Source organism: Sitophilus oryzae, unplaced genomic scaffold (assembly GCF_002938485.1).
Source record: "Sitophilus oryzae breed Bouriz unplaced genomic scaffold, Soryzae_2.0 scaffold_158_pilon_pilon, whole genome shotgun sequence".
NCBI lineage: Eukaryota > Metazoa > Arthropoda > Insecta > Coleoptera > Curculionidae > Sitophilus > Sitophilus oryzae.
In genome coordinates this window covers 380520-407937 of record NW_022146269.1, presented here as the reverse complement: position 1 = coordinate 407937, position 27418 = coordinate 380520, and the positions used below count along the sequence as shown (strand labels likewise).

At 33.1% G+C, this 27418-nt stretch overlaps 2 protein-coding genes across 3 annotated transcripts in view; both read right to left on the bottom strand.

Annotated features, from left to right (window-relative positions):
• Window positions 1-21251, bottom strand: part of LOC115879843 (choline transporter-like protein 1) — an 86875-nt gene extending 65624 nt beyond the window's left edge. The window contains exon 1 of one of the 2 annotated variants that reach the window (XM_030896838.1): window positions 21107-21251. The gene's annotated coding sequence lies outside the window, so the exon portion shown is untranslated. Of the gene's footprint in view, window positions 1-3254; window positions 3274-21106 lie in introns of those variants that run through there. The other variant, XM_030896839.1, reaches the window with a different exon arrangement.
• Window positions 21252-22101: 850 nt separating this feature from the next.
• Window positions 22102-22877, bottom strand: LOC115879861 (selenoprotein F). The gene is made up of 3 exons (XM_030896879.1): window positions 22724-22877; window positions 22550-22665; window positions 22102-22493 (listed from the first exon to the last, which is right to left on the bottom strand). Exons 1-3 carry the CDS (start codon window positions 22763-22765, stop codon window positions 22166-22168), a joined length of 486 nt encoding a protein of 161 aa, XP_030752739.1. The 5' UTR covers window positions 22766-22877; the 3' UTR covers window positions 22102-22165.
• Window positions 22878-27418: the final 4541 nt, after the last annotated feature.

The following is a 27418-nucleotide window of genomic DNA, read 5'->3' as shown; positions in this document are numbered from 1 at the left end:
CATTTTAAAACATATTATGTGATTGTTTCACATATATTTTAAAAATAAAAATGGTAAATAGCGAATAAAAATAATTAAAATAAAAGTGTATTTTACAATACCCCCCGGCCCCGCACCCATTTGGCTAACCTATAATGTATGTCGAGAGATGGCGCTACGAAAATGGAACCGATTTATTACAAGGAACTTGGGCTTCTTTTTCGTTAGTATATTCTGTGATAAGGACATTCTGAATTAGCTTGGCATAGTGTACAGGGTGGACCATTTTGGTTGTTTCTATAGGGTATCTAGGAAACCGTGAGAAATATTCAAATTTTGATACTGCAGTCTCGGGTTCTTTTTTTGAAAGAATCACAATGCCGCAAACGGATCGTGGCTATCTTGATCGGTTTTAAAGCTACAGGGGGATTCTCAAATTTTGTACTTTTTGAAGATGTTCGATAGTTTGTTTATTTCAACAACTAGGCAAAAATGAATTAAACATTCTAAAGGCACTTTTCTGTGTAGAATGCAGTGGCGTAATCAGACTTTTCGAAAAAATATTTTTTTAGATATTAACTATACTTATGTTTTTGTAAATACAACCCCCTGTATATTTTTAAATTTCCTGATTCAGTTTGCCATGGGCTTCTCGAAAATATATAATACTAGGTATTTATTTCCACTATTAACTTTAAAATTCCAATTTATTTAAAAATATCGACTTTCCTCTTGGTAGGTCATGCCGAGTATTAAAGGACAAGCGAATATCTACTTTCAAATTAATCCATGTATTAGCAATTAAATAAATTCGAAAAATACGAAGCAAATAAAAAATAATTGTGACAGAAACAAAAGAACATATTTTAATACAACAGCCGCCGCGCCGCCGCCTCTAACAGCATTTCGAATGTGTATGTTGGTTACACTTTGCAAAGCCACAACAAAACTATCTTGTAACTCTTCTAATAAATTTGCATTTCGATAAATTTCCTTTTGTAGAAAGCCCCAGAGAAAGGAGTCTAAGAGAGTGATATCAGGACCTAGGTGGCTAGGATTAAACTATTTTCTGACCTTTTAAAAATGGCTGGGTTTGGTTGCTCGCGCTCAAAATACCGCTCAAAATATAAATCAGCTGCCATTTTCTTATGTTTGTTAGACTCAATATAACATTCTAACATATTATATTTCTCAAAATTTTCAAATTTACTCATTTTTTTATTATTTAAAATACACACACTTCAATCTGTTGAAATGAAATGTCACGCATCTATCAAAGGTATGTGCCGATCACCATGGCAACCGTTTACTTTGTTACTCGGCGCGGCCCACTATACTAACTGGATATTTTAAGAAAAATTTGAAATGTTGAGGTTAATAGTGAAAATAAATATAGAGTATTATATATTTTCGAGAAGCCCATGCCAAGCTGAATCAGGAAATTTAAAAATATACAGGGGGTTCTATTTAAAAAAACAAAAGTATAGTTAATATCTAAAAAAATATTTTTTTCGCAAAAAGTCTGACTACGCCACTGCATTCTACACAGAAAAGTACCTTTAGAATAACAAACAAACGAACATCTTCAAAAAGTACAAAATTTGAGAATCCCTCTGTAGCTTCGAAACCGATCAAGATAGCCACGATCCGTTTGCGGCATTGTGATTTTTTCAAAAAAAGTATCCGAGACTGCAGTATCAAAATTTGAATATTTCTTACGGTTCCCTAGATACCCTATAAACAACCAAAATGGTCCACCCTGTACAGATATACGAATATATCAATAAATTAGAGAAGGTTTTGACAAAGTTATTTTAGTGTACCCATGCATAGCAAATAGTACTTTAGTTCTAATAAAGCAAAAATTTAAAAATATCATCGTGTTTTATTGAAAATTTCAAAATTTCTCGAGATACTCGAGAATTCTCGTGCGTCGAGAAGTAAAAAAGGTCGAGAAACCAGAACCCTACTTCCATTGTATTAATAATACATATTTCTGTATTTAGCTAAATATTCCCTGTAAATTTTGATCAATGAAATGAGACAATTAATGTGATGTACTCACACTATACTCTGTTTTTTTTCTCAGGTAAGATTTCGACAGACGATGACAAAAGAAAAGCAGATGACGACCCATACCAATCTATTTATTTTACTAAAAAAAGTTTCTAATAATTTTTAAGTTAACTATGGATGGGTTTAAATATAAATTCGTCTTGCGTCGTCACTTGTTGTTTTTAACCAGTTTTATTGGTTTATTTCAAAAATGACAGATCGTATTCAATTTTATTGGTTTGACGGAACGATGAACGACAAACGGACGCCGATGCGTATGAACTCGCCTTCCTTTAGATTTTTGACGTTTGTCAAAGTCTTGCCAAATTATAGGTTATAATTTTGTGACAACTTTTGTCAAATACCCCTGTTTTGGAAGATGATGCATTTTGATTCGTGTGTTATTACGTGTGTTTTGTGTCTTTTGAAGTCAAGTGGAGGAAAAATCGAGTGAAAATTAACTGTAGAACCCAGAGCACAGTTTATGGTTAATACTCGCTGCCCAGGCAGAAAGTCTTATACAGATACACCAATAAAGTTACTATCAATAAAGTTCGTATACCATCTCGTCGTTGATAAGTGCATCTCGAATATAGTACAAGGACCATACTAAACACATACTAAAAACTGGAGTAGCTGTAAAATATCGACATCACACGATAGGTAAATAATGGATTTTAGTACTGCAGAAAAATAATGTCAAAAGGTACTGGTTTAAAAAAAATTAAGATTAAAGTTAATTAATCAACCTGTGAGGTATAAAATTTGGTAAGTGTTTTTCTTAATAAAGTAGTTTGTTTTATTTATGTTGTTTTATTTATTCCTGTGGAATATTACAAATTTGTATTTGTACATAAGTTATATTGATAAATATAATCATAAATGCGGGAAGTTTCATAAAGCTTGAAAGTAAGAAATAGTTCTTTTTTATATTTTTTGGTATGTGTTGTCTTGTTTTTGTTTGCTTTGTATTAACGCATACCGTTTTTTATTAAATAAAATAACTCGAGTACATTTTTTCAGTTTTATACCGTTTTTTTTCACAATATTTTGAAGTTACTTGTCAGTCAAATTTTAAATACATATATATTCATTTCCTGCTATGCGTTCCAGTTGTACCAACTTATTTCTTTGTAAAATAAAATAAACTACTTTGAAATTAAAATGACAGACACATCTATCACTGTCCAGGATCTTCTCGTTGGACAGACTATACTCACTCTATAGTAATTGCGTCTTATTATTCTCACAGCCACAAGCCACAACCACTCTGCCGACACAAATAAACTTTGGCTAAACTGAGTTAATCAATTAATTATGGTGTTTATGGTTTCTAAGTAGATGAATATTCGCAAAGCTATCGTTAACCTCTTTGTCCCATAATCGTTTCTGAGAATCCTTCATAAATCCAAATAAACCAATTCCCATAAATCAGATAAGAGGACACATACTTAAGTTACTTGAGCTTAGGCTTGGGACGCATAAATATATCGCACGTATATAAATTGTTAGAAATATTATTAGTGAAATAAAACTAGATAAATTGGTCAACTAATCTTTGGAAATAGTTTGGAAATGGTTCCTTTATTTTGCGAGACACTGCCGACTATCTTTGACTAAAACTTTATTTCTTTGTCTCACTGTCCTATCTTTTCTTGTCTAATTAATAAAGGTTTAATGATTCTGAAAACTTTGACACCATAACATTCGGCTTTTTATTTGTTTTTTTATGGTACAATTTCTCTTATTCGATAAATTTTTAACTGCTTAAAAATCAATAAATGCATACACGCGAATACCACAAACAGTATATTATTTGGATTTCGTATGTACAATGTAAAAATAAGTTATTTTTAACTCAAGCTCCCAAACCACTAATCAGCGGATGTTAGTTCGGATATTTACTGCAATTTATATTCAGAATGAACTTTTCTAGAGCAAAATTAAATTGCTGGTTCTAAAACTAGACGATCGAAAAAAAGGGCATCACATTGAGCACTCAAACGACAATTGATGATAATTTATCAGACCTTTAATAATAGTTTATAATCATCTGCTGATGATGCTAACATGGTTAGCGAAACGCGCGTCCAGTGTAAAAGTAAAAGTGTTTTGGTTTATTGTGGTGATTGACTTGTTTTATTTTGCTGTGTAACACCAAAGGTTCCAACCCTCAACTGTAATAAGAATATGTTAATAAACAACTCTAATACAACTTTAATACTCGAATTTCAGTCAGTTTTTAAGACAAAATACGAACTTTTAACGACAAGCTGTCTTAAAACTCGGTCCATACTGTACTATAAATATAATTAATATAACAGTAATTGTATAAGTATTGCTGTTTGATAACATATATTACGGACAGACAAAGCCAAGGTCATGCAATTATTATCCCCAGACTATTATTAGACCTACAGTATAATATATTATATTAATCACTTTAATACATACAATACATTTATTCTAGTTTTGTTATTACAAGGATAATAGGAGGTAGAAATTGGTAGAACTACAAACAAGATAAGATTATTAAAAACTGAAAATATAGTAGTATTACAACTACATACGAGTAGTATAAAAAGTAAAGAAAAAAGTAATAATAATTAAATATTTATCCCACACCTGACGTTAAAATGATGAATGAGATCCTTTTATTTAGCATACTTGAGAACTTCCATTACAGATCAAACATAACAAGTTAAATCTGTTATCTTTAAAAATATACTTAATATAAAATAGGTAAGAAAACATCATACTAGTACAATGATTAAACATTTCCTAATCTGAATCGAAAAAAACGGCGTCAAAGACGGCTAGGGAAAGACAATCGATAATTATTTTGGCGAGGTCAAGCCCTAGACTTCACTTGCTTGATCCGTACTCTAGTTCGTCTTAAGAAGGTTGTAATTTAATCTTATATTGAGTAAAAATGACTTTTAAATGGTGTAGCTAAAATTCCATTAAAAATAATTTTTTGGAACTAGAGTTGTGTCCATCGTGTATATGATTAGAATTAATACTCGTAATTTTTTGTGTGCCAATTTTATAATGTAGGAGGTGGCAACGCTGCAAGGTTTAGATAAACGTAGAGAAATTTCAGGTAAATAAACAAGTGGCACTAAAAAGTTTTTTAAAATTTCCCGGAAAATGACATGAAAAATATAAAATTTTCTACAAATATTTTTGCAAAAAAAATCCTCATAGGCGAGTTTCTGGGGCCTACCAGTTAAAATATCTGCACTTATTTCTGGGACACCCTGTATAAGTGTGCTATTTTGCCCGTGTTTGACGCCGTTTTTTGTCGATCATATGATATAGTATTGTAGATATACTACTATATATTCCAAAAGTAAAGTGCATCTAAAACTGTATTTACCAAATATAAACAAAAAATTATACAAAAATGTGAGGAATACACGATATTAGATATAATCTGGCTTACAGATACATATGGCTATAGATATTTCATTAGTAGATATTTCCAAAAAAAAATTTGGCCAAATATTTCAGAACTAGTAAAACTAGTCGAATTATAGTCTGTCCAACGACAAAATCCTTGACAGTGATAGATGTGTCTGTCATTTTAATGTCAAAGGAGTTTATTTTATTTTACAAAGAAATAAGTTGGTAGAATTGGAAGGCATAATTAATATATTTAAATTTTGAGTGACAAGTGATTACTTCAAAATATTGTGAAAAAAAAACTGTATGATACTGAAAAAATCTAATCTTGGTTAATTAACTTTAATCTTAATTTTTTTCTCCAGTACTAAAATGTATTATTTACCTATCGTGTGATGTTATTTTACAGATACTCCAGTTTTTGGTACCATGTACGAGATGGTATACAACTTTATTTGTGACTAATACAACTCTCTGGCCATATTCTCTGGCGGCCTCTGTGCACCGAATATTAACTGTAAACTATGGTCTGGGTCAACATTTTCCCTCGAGTTTTCCTCCACTTAATTTTAAAAAACACGAATCACAAGTAACAACACAGTCCAAAATGCAAATTTCAAAATATTTATCATTTCTATTTGACATAATTTGACACAAAATTATAACCTATAATTTGGCAAGAGTTTGATAACTCAAAAATCTTAAGTCGAGTTCATACACATAAGAGTCCGTTTGTCGTTCATCGTTGCGTCAAACCAATAATATTGAAATATGATTTGTCATTTCTGAAATAAACCAATAAAACTGGTTAAAACAACAAGAGACAACGCATGACGTATTTATTTATAAACCCATCCATAGTTAACTTAAAAAATATTAGAAACTTTTTTTAGTGAAATAAATGGATTGGTATGGAAGTCATCTGCTTTTTTTCTGTCATCGTCTGTCGAAATCTTACCTGAGAAAAAAAAACAGAGTATAGTTCTCTTGAAAGTTCTAATGTAACTTTAGCCTCAGACACCCTGTATATATACTTTTGAGTACAATATAGGAGGCAAGGGATGTGATGGCCTCTTCTATTGGGAATCCCAAAAAATATAATTTTACTTTTGTTAATCATCGCTGGAATGTAATTGAGTGGCGAGTGACTCATAATATACATATACACTCAATATGCAACTCCATATTGCCTTTTATTGCAGCTGTTCGACATGTTGAATAAAAGGATGTTATCGCGTGAATTCGTTACTAACGGAAATAATAAATTTAATAGGACAATTATCTACCAAACATAACCATTAAAAATTAACACAACTATAGCAAAATTATGGATACATGCAGTGACAAATTGATAAATTTTGTTATCAAAAACATTGAGAAAAAATGTAATAAAATACCCTATGGATATCTCCCATATAAATTTAATTATAATGACGATCGATGACATCTCCCATATAAATTTACATATAAAATGAATGCGATCTTCATTTCATAGCCATCGCTGACGCCGTTTTTTTTTTCGATCACACGGTACTACTATGAAGTAGGAACAAAGGGGCAACGGTATAAGGCGAACGCATTTTATATATTCATAAATCATAAATATATAAAAGTAATTTTAGCGCCTAGGCATAAAAGTAAAGCGCTTTTACTCCTAAGCAGAAAAGTACGAAATACCTATTACAACCTATTATATTATTAAACTGACAAAAAAGTGTCAAATTCAACGAGTGTAACCCATAGATAAAAGAAAATAATCTACTATTAAGTGCAACCATAGTTTTTCGATATACACACACCGGAAAAGTCTAGGGCTAGGGATATTACAATTTTATCCAGTCATCGTCAGTAATTTTATTATTTGCATTTCTGATATAATAAAATTAAAATAAACAAATAGTTTACAGAACGTACTGGAAATAAAAATGCGAAATTTGCCGAAATTTCCAAATTTATATTGATATTTATTGAATTCAGAAAAATATACCATTTTTTTTATTCTAAACTGTGAATTAAAAAAAACGATAAAACCATTTTTACTTAATAAAGGGTATGGCCTCCTCTACTGTTCATTACAGCCCTACATCGTCTCTCCATGCTCCTGATCAGGTTGTCAATCTCTTCTTGAGGTACAGCCTGCCACGCTGCATTCACGGCCTGAACCAGATCCCTACGAGTTTCACGAGGCATACCCATACTCAAAATTCTTCTTTGGACCGCGTCCCATACGTGCTCGATGGGGTTGAGGTCAGGAGATTGTGTCGGCCAGGGTAAGATGTTTAATTGATGAGCATTGATAAACTCACTTACCACTCTGGCTGTATGAGGCCGTGCATTGGCCGGCATGAGAATGAAGTTTCTCCCAAAATCATTGGCATATGGTAACACGACAGGCTCAAGAATTAAATCACGATATGTGATTCCTGTTAGAAACCTTTCAAGAAAAACGAGATCGGTTTTTCGGCCTAACTGGACTCCTCCCCAGACCATAACTGTTCCACCTTGATAAGGGTGCACTTCCTGAACATGATCCAACCGAATAAGATTTCCTGGTTCTCTCCATATCCTAAGCCGTCTCGAATCCGGATGAATTCCAAAGCGTGAACCATCCGTGAAGAGAACATTGACCCAGTGTTCATTCGACCACTGAACATGATCTTGAGCCCACAAATATCGTACCTCTCGATTTCCTCTCGTTAAGGGTTGAGCTCACCAGGGGCGTCTGCTTCTTAAGTTGACCTCTCTTAATCTATTGCGAACAGTGTCAGGACTAACGGTTTTTTTTTAGAATTTAGAATGAGTGGGAGGGGGGTTAATCACTTCGACCTTACAGATCCATTGTGTCCCCCTTTCTTGAATCATAACTCATCATACAGTCCCCCTATTGCGAACAGTGTCAGGACTAACGGTTACATTATGTGTTTCCTGGAGAATTAAACTTAGCTCTGGTGCTGTAAGAGTCGGTCGGCGTCGAGCATTTAATTGTAAAAAAATGATCTTGCTGAGAGGTAGTAATGCGATGTCGCCCTGTGTGCCCTTTCGCAGTAACATAACATTCCAGCAACATCACCACTTTCACGGTAGCGTGCACTTAATCGCGATATTACACTTTGCGTTGTATTTAATGCTCTACCTACGTCGATTTGGCGCATTCCAGCTTCAAGCATACCCATGGCCCCCTTAGCATTTCATCTCTGTTAAGATGTCTACGCTCCATAATGTCGTTTAATACTAAACAGAGTTATTTGAATGAATTCTGGCCAGTTATCATAAAAACATAGCCAGTACAGGTTAAATTCGAACGATTGATGCTAGGTACTTTTTATACATTTGACAAAAAATGCACAAACACTTCTGCAAATATCCCAAATTTAGAAATAACTAGTGTGACTACTTCGTTTCAATCGAAGTAGAAAGAATCGGTCAACAAATATGTGGTTGTTTATTCAAAACATTTATTTTTAACTTTAATAAAATGATATCCCTAGATTTTTCCGGTGTGTGTATAATTACATACAAGGTATTACTATTAATTTTTTTTTATATTATTTGGAACGTTTGAAATTGTTTAAAAACTTATTTGTGACGTTTGAAAAAAAATAGCGTGTTCTATTCGGAGTAAATATGACTTTTTGTGCCTCCAACCAAACATACAGCATCACTACAAAAAGTGTTATTTTTACTCCTAATAAAGCAAAATACTAACTCACTTTATATAAATGTATCTGCATTTTGTATAGTGATTTGAACTGCTACGACCCAAAATGCATAGTGTTTTATCTTGGAGACCATATAAATAATAATACTTATCTTTTGTGTGGTGGCGATTGCATTGATTAAACCAAAATATAGATATAGTATAATATACAGTAAGAAACGATCTTTTAAACGAGTCCCCATATGTTGGATTCTCTTCATTCGGACCGAAGTTATTAATATTTAAATAAAAAACAGATTTATCCTTCCCCCACCAGTTTATTTTATCAGATAGGGGAAAATAGTTCTAACAAAAAATTATCAAAATTTACTGAAGAATATGAAGTTATTATTTACAGCACCCCTTATCTAGACAAAATTGTGTAAAAACTCCATTTATTTATTTTTTATAGCTGTTGCGTCTCCTAGTAGCGGCCGTTCTACAAACTTGAAAATTCCGTTCTATAGCTTCTTTAGTTATAAATATTTTTTCCGCAGGCCCTACGACTAATACTTATCGGCGAGATACAGCCGAAAGCTATTCTCAGTGGGACACCCTGTACTAACAACTTCTTCTTCTTCTTAAAGTGCCTTCTCCATTCAGTGAAGATCGGCAACAACCATGGCAAATTCCTCTCTATTTTTCGCTCTTCTCAGCGAAGTATGTGAGTCCAGGCCTGTCCAATCTCTGATGTTCTTCAGCCAGGAGCATTGCCGTCGTACGGGTCCGCGCTTTCCCTCAATTTTACCCTCGATGATGAGCTGAAGGAATTCATACTTGCTATGTCTCATGATATGGCCCAAATAGGCTGCTTTCCTCTTTTTTATTATGTCGAGGAGTTCTCGGTCCTTGTTCATTTGGTTTAGAACTCGTTCATTCGAGACACGGTCAGTCCATGGTATTCTCAGCATTCTACGATATACCCACATCTCAAATGCTTCCAACTTATTCATTGCGCTTACTTTGAGTGTCCACGACTCAACCCCGTAGAGAAGTGTGGAAAGTACGTAGCACTTGACGAAGTTGTCTTTTATATGGATGTTGAGACGTTTATCGCACAGTAGGTTCCGCAATTTTAGGAAGTTTGATCTAGCCATCTCAATTCGAGCTCTGATCTCAATGTCTGGGTTTAGGTCTTCACTAATCCAACTGCCCAAATATCTAAACTTTGAGACTCTTGCTATTGGTGTCCCACCTACGACTACCTCCGTTGCCTGTCTTGCATCTCTATTTATCACCATGACTTTTGTTTTGTTTGTATTTATCCTGAGACCCATTGAGTCGCCCACCGAGGACAGTCTATCAAGAAGTCTTTGCAGGCCCTCAGTGGTGTCTGCAATAACGACGGTATCATCAGCATATCTCATGTTGTTAATCAGCCTGCCATTCACTTTTATGCCGTCTTCTGATCCCTCAAGCGCATTTCGAAATATTAGTTCGGAGTACATATTGAAGAGCATAGGGCTCAATACGCATCCTTGCCTAACTCCACGCTTGATAGGTATTGCTGTTGTTTCAGTGTCCTGTAGTTTTACTGTCGCTACTTGTTGTTCGTATAGCTTTTGGATAATTTTCAGGTCTTGGGTATCCAGGCCTCTTCTTTCAAGGATGCTCAGCAATTCCCTGTGGTTGACGCAGTCGAATGCCTTCGTGTAGTCTATGAAGCATAGGTGTACGTCCTTTCGTTGATCTCTGCACTTCTGCAAAAGCACCGATAGCGCAAACAGGGCTTCTCTCGTCCCCAGTCCCTCGCGAAATCCCATTTGCTGTTCACTTATGTCTAGCTCACATTTTCTTCGGATTCGATTATGCAGAACCTTTAAAAACAGCTTTAGTACTAACAACATACGTTTAAAATACCCCTTAAATTGTATAGCCGAATTCTTCTTAAAATACATATACAGGGTGCTACAAATTCGAGGTACGAGCATTGGTATCTCGGAAACCGTAAGAGATACGAAGATGGTTAAATTGGGGCAAAGTTGCGCCTTGGGATGTTCACCAAGATGCCATCAAAAAAGTTTTGAAAATTTCAAGGATTGCTGAGTTTTTTGGGAAAAAACGGATTTTTTTGAAAATCAATTTTATTTTTTCCTGTCGTTACTTTTTAGAAAATCAAAAAACTAATTGCACATTCTCATAGCCACTTAATTAGGGCTAACTGATAGCAATTTTAGATTTTTAAATTATCTGATAATTTGTGGGATACAGAGGCCAACTTGATTTTTTTAAATACGGACCTGCATTTTTTATTTCAGATTTTGAAAGACCTCGGTCTCCTGAGTACAATGATATGCCACACTTATTTTTTTTTTGTTTCGGACATTTAATAACACACTAAACGGACATCTAATAACACAATAACAACTAATTTCAAGTCCGACTCTGGTTTTTTAAATATTTAATCTATTCATCGTTACAATATTGATAAGCTTTCAAACTTAACAATGACGTGGGGTACAACATTGAATACGGAAAATCAAATGCAATAAAATAATATAAAATTATTGGGCATTACTTGACGTCATTTTTAAAAGTGATATCAATACATTTCAACATTTACAATAAAGAGCACAGAATGCATTCGGAAATACCTATAAGAAAAAGGTATGTTTAAAGAGCTATAAACCAGATTGAACGAAAAATACATTTTTGTGCATTACGGACGGTGATAACCCTTTCGACCCTGTAGAGCATTGGAAACTAGTTTGTAGAAGTTGATTTATTTATAATAACTACGATTAATATTATGCATATTATTAGATCGTACACGGAGATTGGAGATTTCAAATTCACAATAAAAAAAGTTAAAAATAATATTTTCAAATTGCTGACCTGGATATTATTTATTTGAATCTTTCAGTTGGCTAGATTTTCCTTATTCAATGTTAATTAGCGCTGATCCATATTGTTGAGATGAATATAATCAGATTAATTAATTTAAAAAAAAAACAGAGTCCGACTTGAAAGTATTTTAAATAATAATGAAATAGTTTTGTTATTCTTACGGTACCTAAAACAAAAAAAAAGTATCAAGTGTGGCATATCATTGTATTCAGGAGACCGAGTTCTTTCAAAACTTGAAATAAAAAATGCAGGTCCGTATTTAAAAAAATTAAGTTGGCCTCTCTATCTCACAAATTATATTATCAGCTAATTAGAAAATATAAAAATACTATCAGATAGCCCTAATAAAGTAGCCATGAGAATGTGCAATTAGTTTTTTGATTTTCTAAAAAGTTTTTCCTGGCGTTAAAAAATAAAATTGATTTTCAAAAAAATCCTTTTTTCCAAAAAACTCAGCAATCCTTGAAATTTTTAAAACTTTTTTGATGGCATCTTGGTGAACATCCTAAAGCGCAACTTTGCCCCAATAATTAATATTCAGATTCTTAAAATTTTAATATGTTATCATCTCCAACAAAGGCACTTAAGCAACAGATGTTGTGACGTAGTGATCGCACCCTCTAGAGAAGAAATACCAGATGTCGATACAGAGCACAGTGGTTCCCAGATAGGTCATTACTTAGAAATATTAATTTCAAAATGTTTGCATAAAACTGTTGCTAATACTTTTCTTATATTCCCCTATAAACGATACATAATAAATAACAAAATCAGTAAGCCTAGTGTAGCGCTTTTGTTTATTAGAAATGTCCCATTTTTGCTACTGGTATCAAGCTGACATATACAGTTTTCAGATAACGCCAATTAATTACTTATTTTATTAAAATTGATAAAAGCTGTTGCCTTTCCTGTAATGGACGTTCGAAAAGAAGGTAAAAAGAACTGATTTTTCTTTTTTTCACTTAATAAAACCTAAGTAATATTAGTTTATGGCAATTTATTTGAAGGCAACAAAAATAGTATTTTTGAATTTTTGCTTGTCACTCTTTAAGACCTTTAACTACTTTCCCTTTCAAATCCTCTTAAACGGCATGATAATACTTGTTGCTTAAAGAATATTGCATATAAATTAATTGCCACTGGCTGCCGCGAATTGTCGCCGGATCTTATACCGGGTGGTTAAAGATTGACTTTTTGTCTTAAAACAAAAGTAACTTATTTTTTCCTCTTCGTGTCAACTTATTTCGTGGACACACTGTATATCAATTGACAATCAAATTGTATTTATAAAATGAAACAACTGTCTCTTTTATTTTTTCAACATTTAAAATAAATTTGACCTCTTCAATATGAAAAAACATGTACAGGGTGGGTCAAATTCGACGCTTTTAAATGGAAATACCCTTTTCTATAGGAGATAGACGAAAACTAATATCGGTGTCTGGAGCTCAATTTTCATCAAAAACATGATGGTGAAAACCGCACATCAATATCTGTTACCGTTTCGGAGTTACGGGGTGTTTTTCAAAAATGTGTATTTTTAACAAATCGCTGTAACTTTTTTGCTATGGAAAATTTTGTATTTCTATGAAAACATTTCCAAAGCACCTTTTTACGTAGAATTTTATGGTTTAAGTATAATTTTTTAAAAATTAATTAAATTTAAGAGTTATCAACAGAAAAATTGATTTTTTATTTAGGACACCCTCTATATTTTTAATTAACTTAAAAGAATTTAAAATTACCTCTCCAAAAATATAGCACACTTGATATTTTGTTATAATCCCCTTCGAAATACAGAGTTTTTAAAAGTTCGCCACTTTTAACTAGTAGGCTTTGGACCCCTCATTGATGATATGCCCTTAATGGAACTCGAAAACATATTTTTCCAGCAAGACGACGCACCGCCTCTGAACGCTGAAGATATCAGCAAATTTTTGCAGCCAATTTCAAGAATAATTGAATAGCTAACCAAGATCCCAGCCGTTGGCCGTCGAGGCCGCCTGACTTAGTGCCCATGGATCTAATCCTATGGATATATTTGCGGAAGAATAAAGGTTCCTTATTCTTCCGTATAATCTAGACAAGAATTAGAAATACTTAGCAGTTATGAGAGGGTATCTTTCACCCCCACTGAATTAATGAATTCCGCGAGAAATGTTCAAAAACTGCACCGTCTGTCCATAACAAAAGACGGTCGATATGTCGAACACCTGTCGCAAAATCTCATGTCTTGGTTTGCTATTTATTTTTATTGTTATGGGATATAGTTTATATGTGTTGATGTTGGTTAAATATATTTTAAATTGTTATAAAATTCTGCATCTCTCATAGCAAATATTATTTTCGTTTTAATTGATGCTCACAGCTAGAATTTTTTTGCATTACAGCCGGTGCCGTGCAAAGCCTACTTATTTAAAGCCGGTGAATTTTTATATACTCTATATCTCGAAGAGGAATCGAGCAAAATATCAAGTGTGTTATATTTTTGAAAAGGTAATTTTAAAGTCTTTTCAATAAATTAAAAATATACAGGGTGTCTCATATAAAAAATCAAATTTTCTGTTGATAATTCTTAAATTATTAATTTAAAAAAAATTATACTTATACCATTAAATTCTACGTAAAAAGGTGCTTTGAAAATATTTTCATAGAAATACAAAATTTTCCATAGCAAAAAAGTTAGAGCAATGTGTTAAAAATGCACATTTTTGAAAAACACCCCGTAACTTCGAAACGGTAACAGATATTGATGTGGGGTTTTCACCATCATGTTTTTGATGAAAATTGAGCCCCAGACACCGACATTAGTTTTCGTCTATCTGCTATAGAAAAGGGTGTTTCCATTTAAAAGCGTCGAATTTCACCCACCCTATGTGCAAACATAATCTGTATACCTTTCCGAATAGTTAGAACTTAAAATGCAAATCACACGAACTGGGTCAAAAGTTTTTTATATACATTTATTTAGCATTTGTTATCAATTTCTATTAAAAAAGGTGCAGTCAAGCTATATCTAGATATCTAACAGTTATGACCGCGCAGCTAATTAAGGGGAACGACTGTGCAGAGGTCCAAACCTTAGGATGGGAAAGAAAGACTCTGTACAAAGTCAATGGTGCACACCCTTGTCGCATTGTTTCTATTTTCTAATATTTCTCAACAACAATATTTCATACGACTTAAGAGTCCATTTCACTAGTCCGAAAAAGTAGCAACATAAGCGTTCGGCATTTAACGTTTTATGTACAACTGGCTAAGTATTTTTACAGAAATAAAGAAGGAAATTAAAGATAAAGGATTATACCCATTATACTATATCCGTATTGTAGCACATTTTTAGACAACTTCTTTATTTTTAAGATATTGATGGTCAAACATCAACAAAATAATCTTTGTTTGGACTAAATTTTCTCGAAAATGAAGACATAATTTCAGGGGCGGATTGTGAATTTGTGGGGCCCTGGGCTGAAACTACTTAGGGCCCTACCTAAGTACTCAACTAATAGCCATGTCAAAAAACTGTTTCTATAATGATATATTATTATTATATATTCTTTATTGCACAAAAAAAAACCATAAATGTTACTTAAATCTACGCAAGTATTAGTTGTACAAAAGGCGACTTATTGCTGTGGTAGCAATCTCTTCCAGGCAACCTTTGGGTGAGAGAGAAACCGAAATAGTGATATACATATAAGAAAATAAAAAAAACAATAAAACAATTTTATTTATTTATTATGAATTAGTAAGAGAAATTGATAGGTTGCAGTCACAGAAATTGACAGTTATTTGGCCATCACATTGCAAGTCTTTTGTTAGATCACAGTTTATGGAAAGAAGTGATAAATTATTTAGTCGATGGTTCGACATTGTTGTCCTATATTTATTTTCTACATAGGACAACTTGGAGAAGAAGCGTTCTGCTTCACAGCTACCTAGTGATTGGCAATGATCTTCAAAAAAAATCTTTATAATGGTATAGCAGTTAGGGAACACGTCAATAAGTTTATTTTCATACATGAGCATAAAAATATCACTGCAAGAGGTGTAAGACGATTTTAATTGAATGCACTCATTCACTAAATGCTCGTCTACGTCATCGGGATAGTAATCAATAATATGACGTGCAATTTCCAAATCTATGTTTTCGATATTTTTGTCTTGCAAATCCATTAAAAATTTGAATTTTTTGCTGTATTTATGTCTCATAGACTTGGCTCCTTTTATTTAAATCCATAATCAGCTTATCCAAAGTAACGTTTAACGCGTCTCTTTTAAATCTTTCTTCTTTCTGCGCCGCGCCGTATACTGAGAATTCACCTGTAGACTTATCTGAAAATTTTGGAATAATGCGTCTCTTGTTTACGTCATTGTAGTCTATCCCCACACTAGTACTTAATTTTTAGCTTTCTCTTCGTATTCTTTTAGCTTTTGATTTGATCGGTATCGTATGTTGTTCACAAAGTCTTTTAATGACACAATTAACTTGTTGCCTTCACAAATGTCTAAACCAGGCGTATTTTTTTATTAACTAAATGAAATCTCTGCAAAAGTTCTTCCCAAAAAATAATCAAAATTGCAGTCTCGAGTTTCGCCATTTTATTGAATAAATTTCGTGCCTCTTTCCGGAAATCAACTTTCTCAATCTCATTTTCGCTGAAACTTTCGAAAATTTTTATAATGTCATCATAATTATTTTTAAGGCTTTGACAGCATCATAGTGGCAAAACCATCTGGTCTGGCTTAAACTTTTTAACGTGAATTTTAATTTTATTTCACGATTCAACAGTTCCCACCTATGGGTCTATTGTTTTTAGCGGGGTCTGGGGGCCCCTTTTAACCTCGGGGCCCTGGGCTGCAGCCCAAACAGCCCTTAGGTAGATCCGGCCCTGCATAATTTAAAATTCCGTTACAATACGGAAACAGATTGAAGTTTTGTGATTACAGAGATATATAAATTATACGGTTTTGTAACAAATTGCTCGCTATTTTATGGCAAATGCTGAAGCTCTGCAAACCTTAATGAAGCCTTAATCAAAGCACGTTTGTTTCGAATTTTGGGTGTGGGTTAACACGACAGGATCGGGCTAAGCTTTAGGGCTCTAACTCACTGACGACCAGGTCGCAACGACCTGGCCGTCGGCTGGCCGGATGTATTCCATTTTTAGCTGCGGCCAAATGAACGATCAATTTCTACAGAGTTGTCAAATCTAACGATTTTTTACGTTTTACCAATTAGAAAATATTGTTTCAAATGTTAAAATATCCGAGTTAACTAAAAAGCGAAGTTGCTATTCACAACAAACAAAAAGTATTGTGTACGCGCGACCGACAAAAAAGGAGATATTCTGTTTCTTTTTTCTACTGATATGGCGCCCTTATCGACTTTAGAAGTAAACATATTAGGGCCATCGTAAAAAAAGATCGTCAGACACTGGCTCTAAATATAAGCAGGTAGAGGGTTTGGCTTCCAGTTATTTCAATGTTTACAATATAACGAAGAACCTACAACAGTAATTACTTATATTTTTATGAATGTTTAAGTTACTTTCTTAATTTTTTTTTCAAAATAATGTACCTAGTAGAAATATAGTCTAATGAACCCTGTTTGAAAAACGTTAAATTAAATATAATATTTAAAATACAGTTGTCCTCCTTGTACATGACTACAATACAACTAAAAAAACTAATTTAATAAAAAAAACAAGTGGTTGTAGAAAAACTTTAAATATTATTTTTTTTATTTTTTAACATCGAAACTCAAAGGTATAATAACAGGTATCATACCAACCATAAATAGAGTGGGTATGTCATATAAAAATGTTTTGAGTTTTTACTAGAATCGACCCTTGATAAAAAAAAGGGATTAGATTTAAGTTTACCTTTGATCCAGTCTGTATACTATTTCTTTGGATTTTCTGCACGTGTGCAGAAACTACACTAAAACACTATATCTTATAGAAAATAAAATATCGTGCCTTGAATTTGAGGGATTTCATCTGAAAAATTATTAATTTGGAAGAAAACCGGCAACAAGCGGCAAAAAATATTTCCGTGCAGTCTTCTGGTCGCGTCGCAACGACCAACGGACGGCCAGAACGTTAGTGTGCGCTATATCATTTGATTTAATGGTTTTAAGCCCCGTTCTAAGAACGACGTCGTGTCGCGGGCGACACGTCAAAAGGACCAATGAGATTTGTACAAAATTCAAACAGATGTCAATTTTAAATTTAGTACAGCTCTCACTGGTTGTTTGAAATGTCAAATTGTGTAGCCAGCGACACGGCGCAGTTCTGAGAACGGGGCTTTAGAGGTAGCTGCGGCCTGGCCGGTGCGACCTGGTCGTCAGTGTGTTCGAGCCCTTAGGCAGGTTTCTGAAATATAATATGTATTTTCTTCGGCAACACACCCGCTTTACCCGACACTTGCTTATCTCACATGACTCACGCTCAACTTCTACGAATATTCTTATCTGTTAACTTTTGCGTGAGATTGAACAATTTGTAAATACAAATTCTTAAAATAATACACTTGCTTATAGGAATTTCAAATAAAACTCACATACAAAAGGCGCAATCGAAAGTATATTTTTATGGAGCATTGAAAAACAGACAAACATTCATAATTCATATTAATCTCTTCTGAGAACTGAGCGATAGTGATAAGCTTGGTGATTCACAATAAATATTCATTTTTTATAATGCATAGATAACAGCAAAAAAAATATGAAAGCAGGAAAGCAGGCACATTTATTACACGAATAATTTTCAGATAATTTTCACCTTATAGCATAAACTCCAAATAATGATAAACCGTCAATCATATTTTGTCTAAGGAATGGGCTCTTTAGACCATTCCAATGGCCCATTATATTATCCATATTAATCCCATGCTTTATGATATTTTTGATATACTCGTTTATACAGGGTCGCTGAAATGTATGGAAACGGTCGATTATGGAGTAAAATATACGAGGTACCGCAAAAAGTTAAATATAAAAGTTATAGGGTTTTTAAATGTCTATTGGCGAGTAATAAATTTAAGTATACAGGGTTGGTCATAAAGTCGTGGCACATCAAAATTTAATTTTTTTAAACGGAACCCCCTGTATATTATTGCATATTTCAATTCTTCTTTCAGTTCTAAGCAGAAACAGTTCTTAGGTTTGCACTTAAACAAAATTGTCAGGTTTTTTATTCTAGGAACTACAGATGCCCAACGCACTATTGCCGGACCCTGTATAAAGGCCTTTTAATTTCCTCCATAAAAAAAGTCGAAAGGAGTTACATCACAGGACCTAGCAGGCCAAGATATGGGATCCCTTGTTCCATTCCAATTCTCTCTAAATTCTCCATTTAATAGTGCAGTTGTAACCCTGGCTTTTTAATTGTAAATGGTAATACTAATATAGAATGTTCATTTACCTTTTAAAGTATTTAATTATGCAGATAGATAATGATCTAGAATATTAAATTGTGATAAAAAAAATAATTAGGCAACTAGGTCAACACAAAATCAAGGCCCGCTTCGATACAAAGATAAAAAACCTAATATTTCTCTCATTCTTAGAAATAAATACACATAACTTTATATCGTTGGAAAGGGTTAAACGTCAACATTTTTTTAAGTTCACAGCCAACTATGATTACCATTTGAAAAATCATATTTTCTAATATTTCTGACAAAAAGAGCAAGCATAGAAAAAAACTGACTACGCCACTGAATTGTGCTTAAAAAAGTGCCTTGAGAACGTTTTTACAGAATTTTATTATTCCGCGGAATAAAAATGTTATGGGCAATTTTCAAAATGGTAAAAAAATCAAAAAGAACCCTATGTCTGTTGGCAGTGAAAATATCAATGTCTCAGAAATCGAGCCCATGACATCTATGTCGGTTTTGCTCTATCTAGTCAGGAAATAGGTTTTCTCTGTTAAAACAGACCAATTTCGACCACCCTGTACATATGAAATGAGATTATATCAAGTCTGGAAATTACAAAATTTTCGTTTAACATTTCAAAACGAAAACTCAATATCTCGGAAACAGTACATTATGTGTATTACAAGTTTTACTTGTAGTAAAAATTGAAATATCCAATTATATACAGGAGGTTTGATTTAAAAAAAATGAATCTTTGAGGTGCCATGACTTTATGACCGACCCCGTATACTAAATTTTATTACAAGATGTTAGGAATTTAAAAACCCTATAACTTTTGTATTTAGCTTTTTGCGGGACTTAGTATACTTTGCCCAATAATCGACCGTTTCCATACATATCAGCGACCCTGTATAGTAGGTACCTACATATGTCCCCGATTGTCTTTACAAGAGGAAAAACTATTTTATTACTGACATTTTGAAAAAAAATGAAAAAAACATGAAAATTTGGTTGATTTTTTTCGAAATCTTAAAAATCATCGTTTCTATTAGAGGCGGATACAGAGGGGGGCCCATGGGGCCCGGGCTCACCTTAAAGGCTATGGATTGGGTTTGAATATTTGGCTTTGGATTAAAAATGGCGCTCTAAAAAGCATATTCTACATTACTTTTTATTTGTACCCCCTCCCCTAAAATAAATTCCTGTATCCGCCCCTGGTTTCTATGGTAATATAATCTTCATAAAATTTTTTGCTTGTTCTAAAATAATTAATCCCGTTTATATTTTTCCAAATTTCCAGACTGTTTTAGAGAAAATTAAAAAAAAAACATAAAAATATAGTTGAATTTTTAGTCCTAAAAATCAAAACGCGTTTTTATGGTAATAGATATAATTTCGTTTTCCTTCTTTGATAGATTTTTATTGATAGAATCATGACAGAATTTTAATTTATAAAAGCTAGAGATGCCCATGAGATGCCTAGCAACTTTGCTACTTAAAAGCAATCATTTTCATAAGAAGATACAATGCAGATATTTAAAAATAAATTCTAATCGACACGCTGCTAATACCGGTATATTTTATGTAATTCCCCTCGTAATTCTCAGAATTATAAACAACAAACAACAGAATATGTAAACACGACATCAAGAAATTGCAATTATTTTAAGTGCAACACAAAGATACTTAAAGATCTTAACAATTAGAAATTAATAAAAAGGAATAACAGAAAAAACTTACATTTCTAAATGTGGCACATAAACATAAATATGAACTTTGCCTTTGAGAACTGCCCAAAATCAAACTGCACTTGTCGAATCTTGTCGGCCTGAAAATAACAAATAACTAAACCACAGAACACAGAACTAAACGAAAAGCCTTCAAAACTGTTTTGTTTGTAAATTCCTCAGTGTTGCCAATAGTTTAGAACAAATTTTCTTCTTTTAAATTAGAACTTGGATTTTAATTTTAAATGTATTTTTTCCGGAAACAGATTAATGGTTAAACAATTCTGAACTAATTGGCGTGTTTTATTTAAGCGGACCAATATATTTAAATCTAGAAACAGAAATACATAAATAGCTAGTGAGGATTTATACGGGGCTATTTAGCTATTCGTGGGTATCGTGACTGGCATCTACGTCCCACTGGTCTACTCGGGCACCCAACAAGGTTGCCGTTTGTTGTCCTTTAATTTCATGATTTTCAATCATAAAATATACATAAAATTCATTCAAAAGTCAGATATAAAGTCAGATCAGTCAGACAGAGTCAGACGAAGTACCTAGTTTATTTTATTATTATAGTTCATGCCTAGTTTAATTATGCCTTAGTTTTATTATTATTATTACAGTTCATGCCTAGTTTAATTGTTAGCTAAAGTAAAGACGTTTATTCCGGCGAATTCCGTATCAAAAATTTTAGTGCAAAGAGTTTTAACAAGGCATTTAAAATCACATGCACAGGCACAGGTGGCACAAGGTAATTGACCAAATTATCAAAGAAGTAAGGCACAATCAAGTGTAAAAGTCGATGCACATTATGATACACGTAGCGTTTCCGTTCCAGCAATCGGACTGTGCATTCACATATTATGCTGCCGTTACAGTTTGCTTTTTGCTGCCGTTACTTTTTGCTACAGTTATATCCACTATATTCACTTTCTCTTCAATATTCTATTCCCTACTTCATATTCTCATTCATTCCTACAGAAGGTCTAAGAAATACACCGTACATACACAATACACATGTATTTCTAAATCATATTTATTAAAAATAAGTTAAGAGTTATTTAAAAAATCAAATTCTATTTGTTTTTAAGTAATCATCTTCATCATTATCCAAATGTGTATTTAAAAATTCTTCTACTGAATCTGTATTCCACTTTTCAATAGCAACAGTTTCTTGCAAATGTCCATCCTTGTCATAAAGTTTAATAATTGGATCGAGACCTCTAATATATTTAATCTGAAGATTGGGAAATTTAGCTGGTCGGTCGCTTTTTATAAAGGCTTGGATTTGTGGATATGCTCCAAACTTACAAGTGCAAACTTCTAGAATTGCCTTAGCATATTTCTTTTCAGTATAGTTTGTTTCGTCTGGACGACAACATTCTTTACAATGATTTCTGAAAATATATGTAAGTACTAGAAAATAGTGTAAACATATCTTACTAGGTATTACTTCAAGATGTCCAAATCAAACTTTGTTAGTTGATCACAAGACGAACAAAGCAAATTTGCTTTATTAAATCCTACAGTCCAGCAATCTTCTGTAGAAAATTCACATATAGCGATTTCCTATAAAACAGACATTCCCCACTTATTAAAAATACTGTTAATATAATCAAATACTTACTATTAAACTAATAAATATAATAATAAATTTCATAAAATCCATTTCTAATCATTTATTAAAAATTATTCTTAATTTGTACTAATTCTAATGACTCTAACCTCTGTTTTAACCGGTTTTAACCATAAAATCAAGATAATATAACCAGGGGGGTGACAGTGAAATAGGAAAATTGGAAACAGTCATTAGTGTCATTCCTGTCATTCTCCTCACGACAAGTATGGCCGCCTAGACAAGGACAGCATTGTTTTTGTCTAACTATTGTCTAACTTCACAGTTTATAATTGACAGATTTCAGTTTCAGAGACAACTTCAGATTTGTTCTAGAACAAATTCGAAAATTGTGTCGAAAATATTCGACGCCATTTTAATTCATTCCGTTTAGTTTCGTTTTGGAAGTTCAATTTAATATTTCGGCTGAAATTTATAATTATAAAGGTAATAAAGTATATAAAATATATATTACATGAAGAATCCTGGAGAAAATGACGTTTCTGCCGTAGTAGGTATGTCCCATGTATATGAAAAATAGGTAGTAAATAAACACTGTTTTTACATTTTTTAGATGCAAGAAAATGGTGTTATAATCTCTTTGATCGGCGATTTTTTTGAAAATGGAAACAATTTACAGCAAGGTAAGATCATTTTTAACTATAGCCAACATCATTTATCTCCAATATGTGCGATTTATTGTCAATAATGCAATAAATCGGACTGATAATCTGATTATGTTATCCGACTAAAAGTCTCTTTTTGCTTCTTTTTGATTTATAAGCCAGGTCTCTTTGGGAATAATGGACGCTTTTTTAAACAGTATATTTATATTTTATACCTATTGATATTTTTACATTGTTAATTTTAGTATAAAAAAATTTGTTTTTCTGTTTTCAGGTTTTTGTATAAGGCTCCCGTTTTCATGTCCCTGTGTCCGTTTTCTGTCCTTGAAGTCTGCGAATACGTGTGTTTATTTACAAATTACTGTAAGTCATGCTTATACCTTAACTAATTTACGTTAAAAGTACATATAATTAACTAATTGGTATTGAAACAATACAATCCTCTATATTTTTATGTTTATTTAGTCACGTTGTTCCATACTTCAAATAAATATATGTGAATAAATTATTTTTTGGTTTTATTTATGAAAAGAAAAAACAAAATACATTTGAACTGAAAGAGGACCCGCCATTGAATAACCGGAAACGGAAATGAGAATTAAGCCATCATGTCCTTATCATGTCAACCTGTCAATTGGAAAATTAGTTCTCCAGACGACAACGAAGGCTTTCGGTGGCGTATCGTGTTTCCACGATTTAACACAGAGTTGACACTTCTTTCTAGTTAATTATTTTATGAATATAACTTGATGACGAAACTGATTGTGATTGGCGCTACAGAAAATATGAATTATATATTTGAATATGATTCGCAGTGTTCCCACCTGAAGAAATATACATTTACATGTTCTCCATAGACTTTGGATACGGGACTAGAGATGTGTCAAAAATAAACTACTAGTTCAAATGAACTATTAAAAAAATCCAGGGTAGGCTCCTTAAAGACAATTAAATTCTCATTAAATCACCATCACAATCACCATTAAATTGTACATCTGATATACAAGGTGTTCTATTTAAATTAAAGAAGTTATTGCTGTTTAAAGCTAGTAAATATTTAAAATAAATTTTTAGACGCTCTGTATAAGACAGTGGGAGTATTATTTTTATTATTGCAGCACAAAATTTAGAAATAGGTAAACTTCAGTTCAATATTTGTTTTTAAGACCAGTAAACCTTAATCAAATTTACCTTTATTTTAATCGTAGAAACTAAAAATGTGGTAACGTACAGGCTGTTCCATTTAAAAAATACAACTTTTTTTTATTTTTTATGTATTTATTTGGGACACTATACCTTTTGTTAATAATTTTAAATTTTAGCTCTAATAGTCTTACTACGAACCCAAAACTATTTGTAAAAATCTAATCATTTGGCTACAATATTCCGTGTTGTATGAGATGAATAAAACGTAAAAATCTACGTTTCGATAAAAATTCGTTAATAAAGCTTTTAACTGTTAATAACCCGTATTGTTTTTATTTTACTTACGTTTTTATTTGATGATTAATGATTTTTTATTTTGAGCCGAAATTGAAATTTAGACAGAAAAAATAGAAAACCTCTGTATACCGGGTGCGTCTCAAAAGTGGCTCACCCCCTATAAGTTTTTTATTCTTTCAGATAAAAAAAAACGAGATTTGGTATCTTAGTATACGACATAAATTAAGATTGATTGACGTATTCAATTGTTTTCGGTCGCTTCCTGTTTCACCGGAAATGACTACAACTTTCGATTTTTAAATGGCACCCTCGGTATTTTTTTACTTTATTCGATAGAACATGACACTCTGAATAGATTGACATATCGTATGTCAACTTTTGACATTCTCGCTTAAAAAAATCGTTATTATTTTTATTATTTAAAGTACCATGGCTGTGTTAAAACACTTAATTTTTAATCAAGGAACCTTGGAAAAATATAGTAGATCGTCTAATGTTTTTCGTGTCTTGTCCTGGCTGGTTAAAAGATGGATGAATATTTGGAAAAAGCATTTTTTTTTACTTTTTGAATAATTTGATTTTGTATGATTTGATTGCACACTTGGAGCTTGGTACTTACCATATGATCGAAAAAAAAACGGAAGATCGCTGTCATTTTGCATTTTATATGGGAAATGTCATCGATTGTCATTTCCCAGCCAACTGGGCGCCGTTTTTTTTCGATCATACTGTATATCGAGTCAAAATGTCGTTATGAACCGCCATGTTACAATTTTAAATAAACCATATGCACATTTGTCAAAAGTTGACATGTGATACGTCTTCTATTCAGAGTGTCATTTTCTATTGAATAGAAATTGAAAGTCAAAAAATACTGAGGGTGCCATTTAAAAAATTGAAAGTCAAAAAATACTGAGGGTGCCATTTAAAAATAAAAGTTGTAGTTATTTCCGGTTAAACAGGAAGTGATCGAAAACAATTGAATACGGAATACGTCAATCAGTCCTAATTTATGTCATATACTAAGATACCAAATCTCATTTTTTTATCTGAAAAAAAATAAAAGTTATAGGGGCGAGCCACTTTTGAGATTGAGACGCACCCGGTATAGAGATGGAAACTTGCCATTCTTCATTTTTTTATTAGTTAAGTATTTTACACCAAAACTTACCAAAACAAAAGTTTGTTAAAAGTTTAAAGAGAGAAGAGACACGTAAACGCCCAAGAATGATAAGGACAATCACATAGGAAGTAAATAGACAGGATTGCTTAATAATTCTAGAAGACGCAGTTCGCCAAATTTTACTGCGCTGTTACGTCACTGCAGACCTCTTTTTCACTTTCATTCGTTTACCTCAAAGGTTTAATTAAACCACAGCTTAAGCCGGGTCCACATACGTAGCACTCTATTGTATCAGGATCATGTATCACGTATCAAGAGCTTGTATCTAAGTATGGACGTTTATTTGGGCTGTGTCGACTGAATATGCATATAGTGCCAAAGTAAGCGTCCATACTTATAAAATTCATACGTATCAGCGCAGCGTACAAGCGTGCGTATCAGTTATGTGGACGGTACAACAAATCACCTTGTATCGTGTTAAGATACGCGCCAAAATTCGGATTGGCATGTATCAGATACAGTATCACAAAGGTGTACCATTATTAATTCGGCGTCCAAACTAGCGATCATGATACATGTTGGTGTAACGCGACGGAGATATGATACACCAAGATGCTACATATGTGGACCCGGCCTTAAATGTTCGATTGATGGATCGTCTTTTTTATGTTAAAACATTTTGCTTCTCTTCGAAACATGTTTTTATACGACGAAAACGATTTTGCCCGGAACAAAAACGTTTTTGACTAAATCGGTTTTGCCCTTTTTGTGTGCGTTCAGTGCGTTAGGCCGGGTCCACATATGTAGCATCTTGGTGTATCATATGTCCGTCGCGTTGCACCAACATTTATCATGATCGCTAGTTTGGACGCCGAATTAACGCGATCATATGGTACACCTTTGTGATACCTTAAGCCGGGTCCCCATATGTAGCATCTTGATGTATCATATCTCCGTCGCGTTGCACCAACATGTATCATGATCGCTAGTTTGGACGCCGAATTAACGCGATCATATGGTACACCTTTGTGATACCGTATCTGATACATGCCAATCCGAATTTTGGCACGTATCTTAACACTGCGTATCGGATACACGTATCACGATCTATCATTTGGACGTGTTTTGATACAGTATAACGATACAATTGACTTGATACGCCGTGACCCGTCTTGAAGCGGTTTTTCTCCGATCATCAAAGGGGCATCGAGGGTTCGCTGACAAGAAGTGATGAACATGATACGACGATACAAGGTGATTTGTTGTACCGTCCACATACACTGATACGCACGCTTGTACGCTGATACGTATGAATTTTATAAGTATGGACGCTTACTTTGGCACGCTATGCATATTCAGTTGACACAGCCCATATAAACATCCACACTTACGATATAAGCTCTTGATACGTGATACATGATCCTGATACAATAGAGTGCTACATATGTGGACCCAGCTTTATAAGTCGTATTGGTTTAAATTATTTTTTAGTTACAAAAACACATTTTGTTTAAA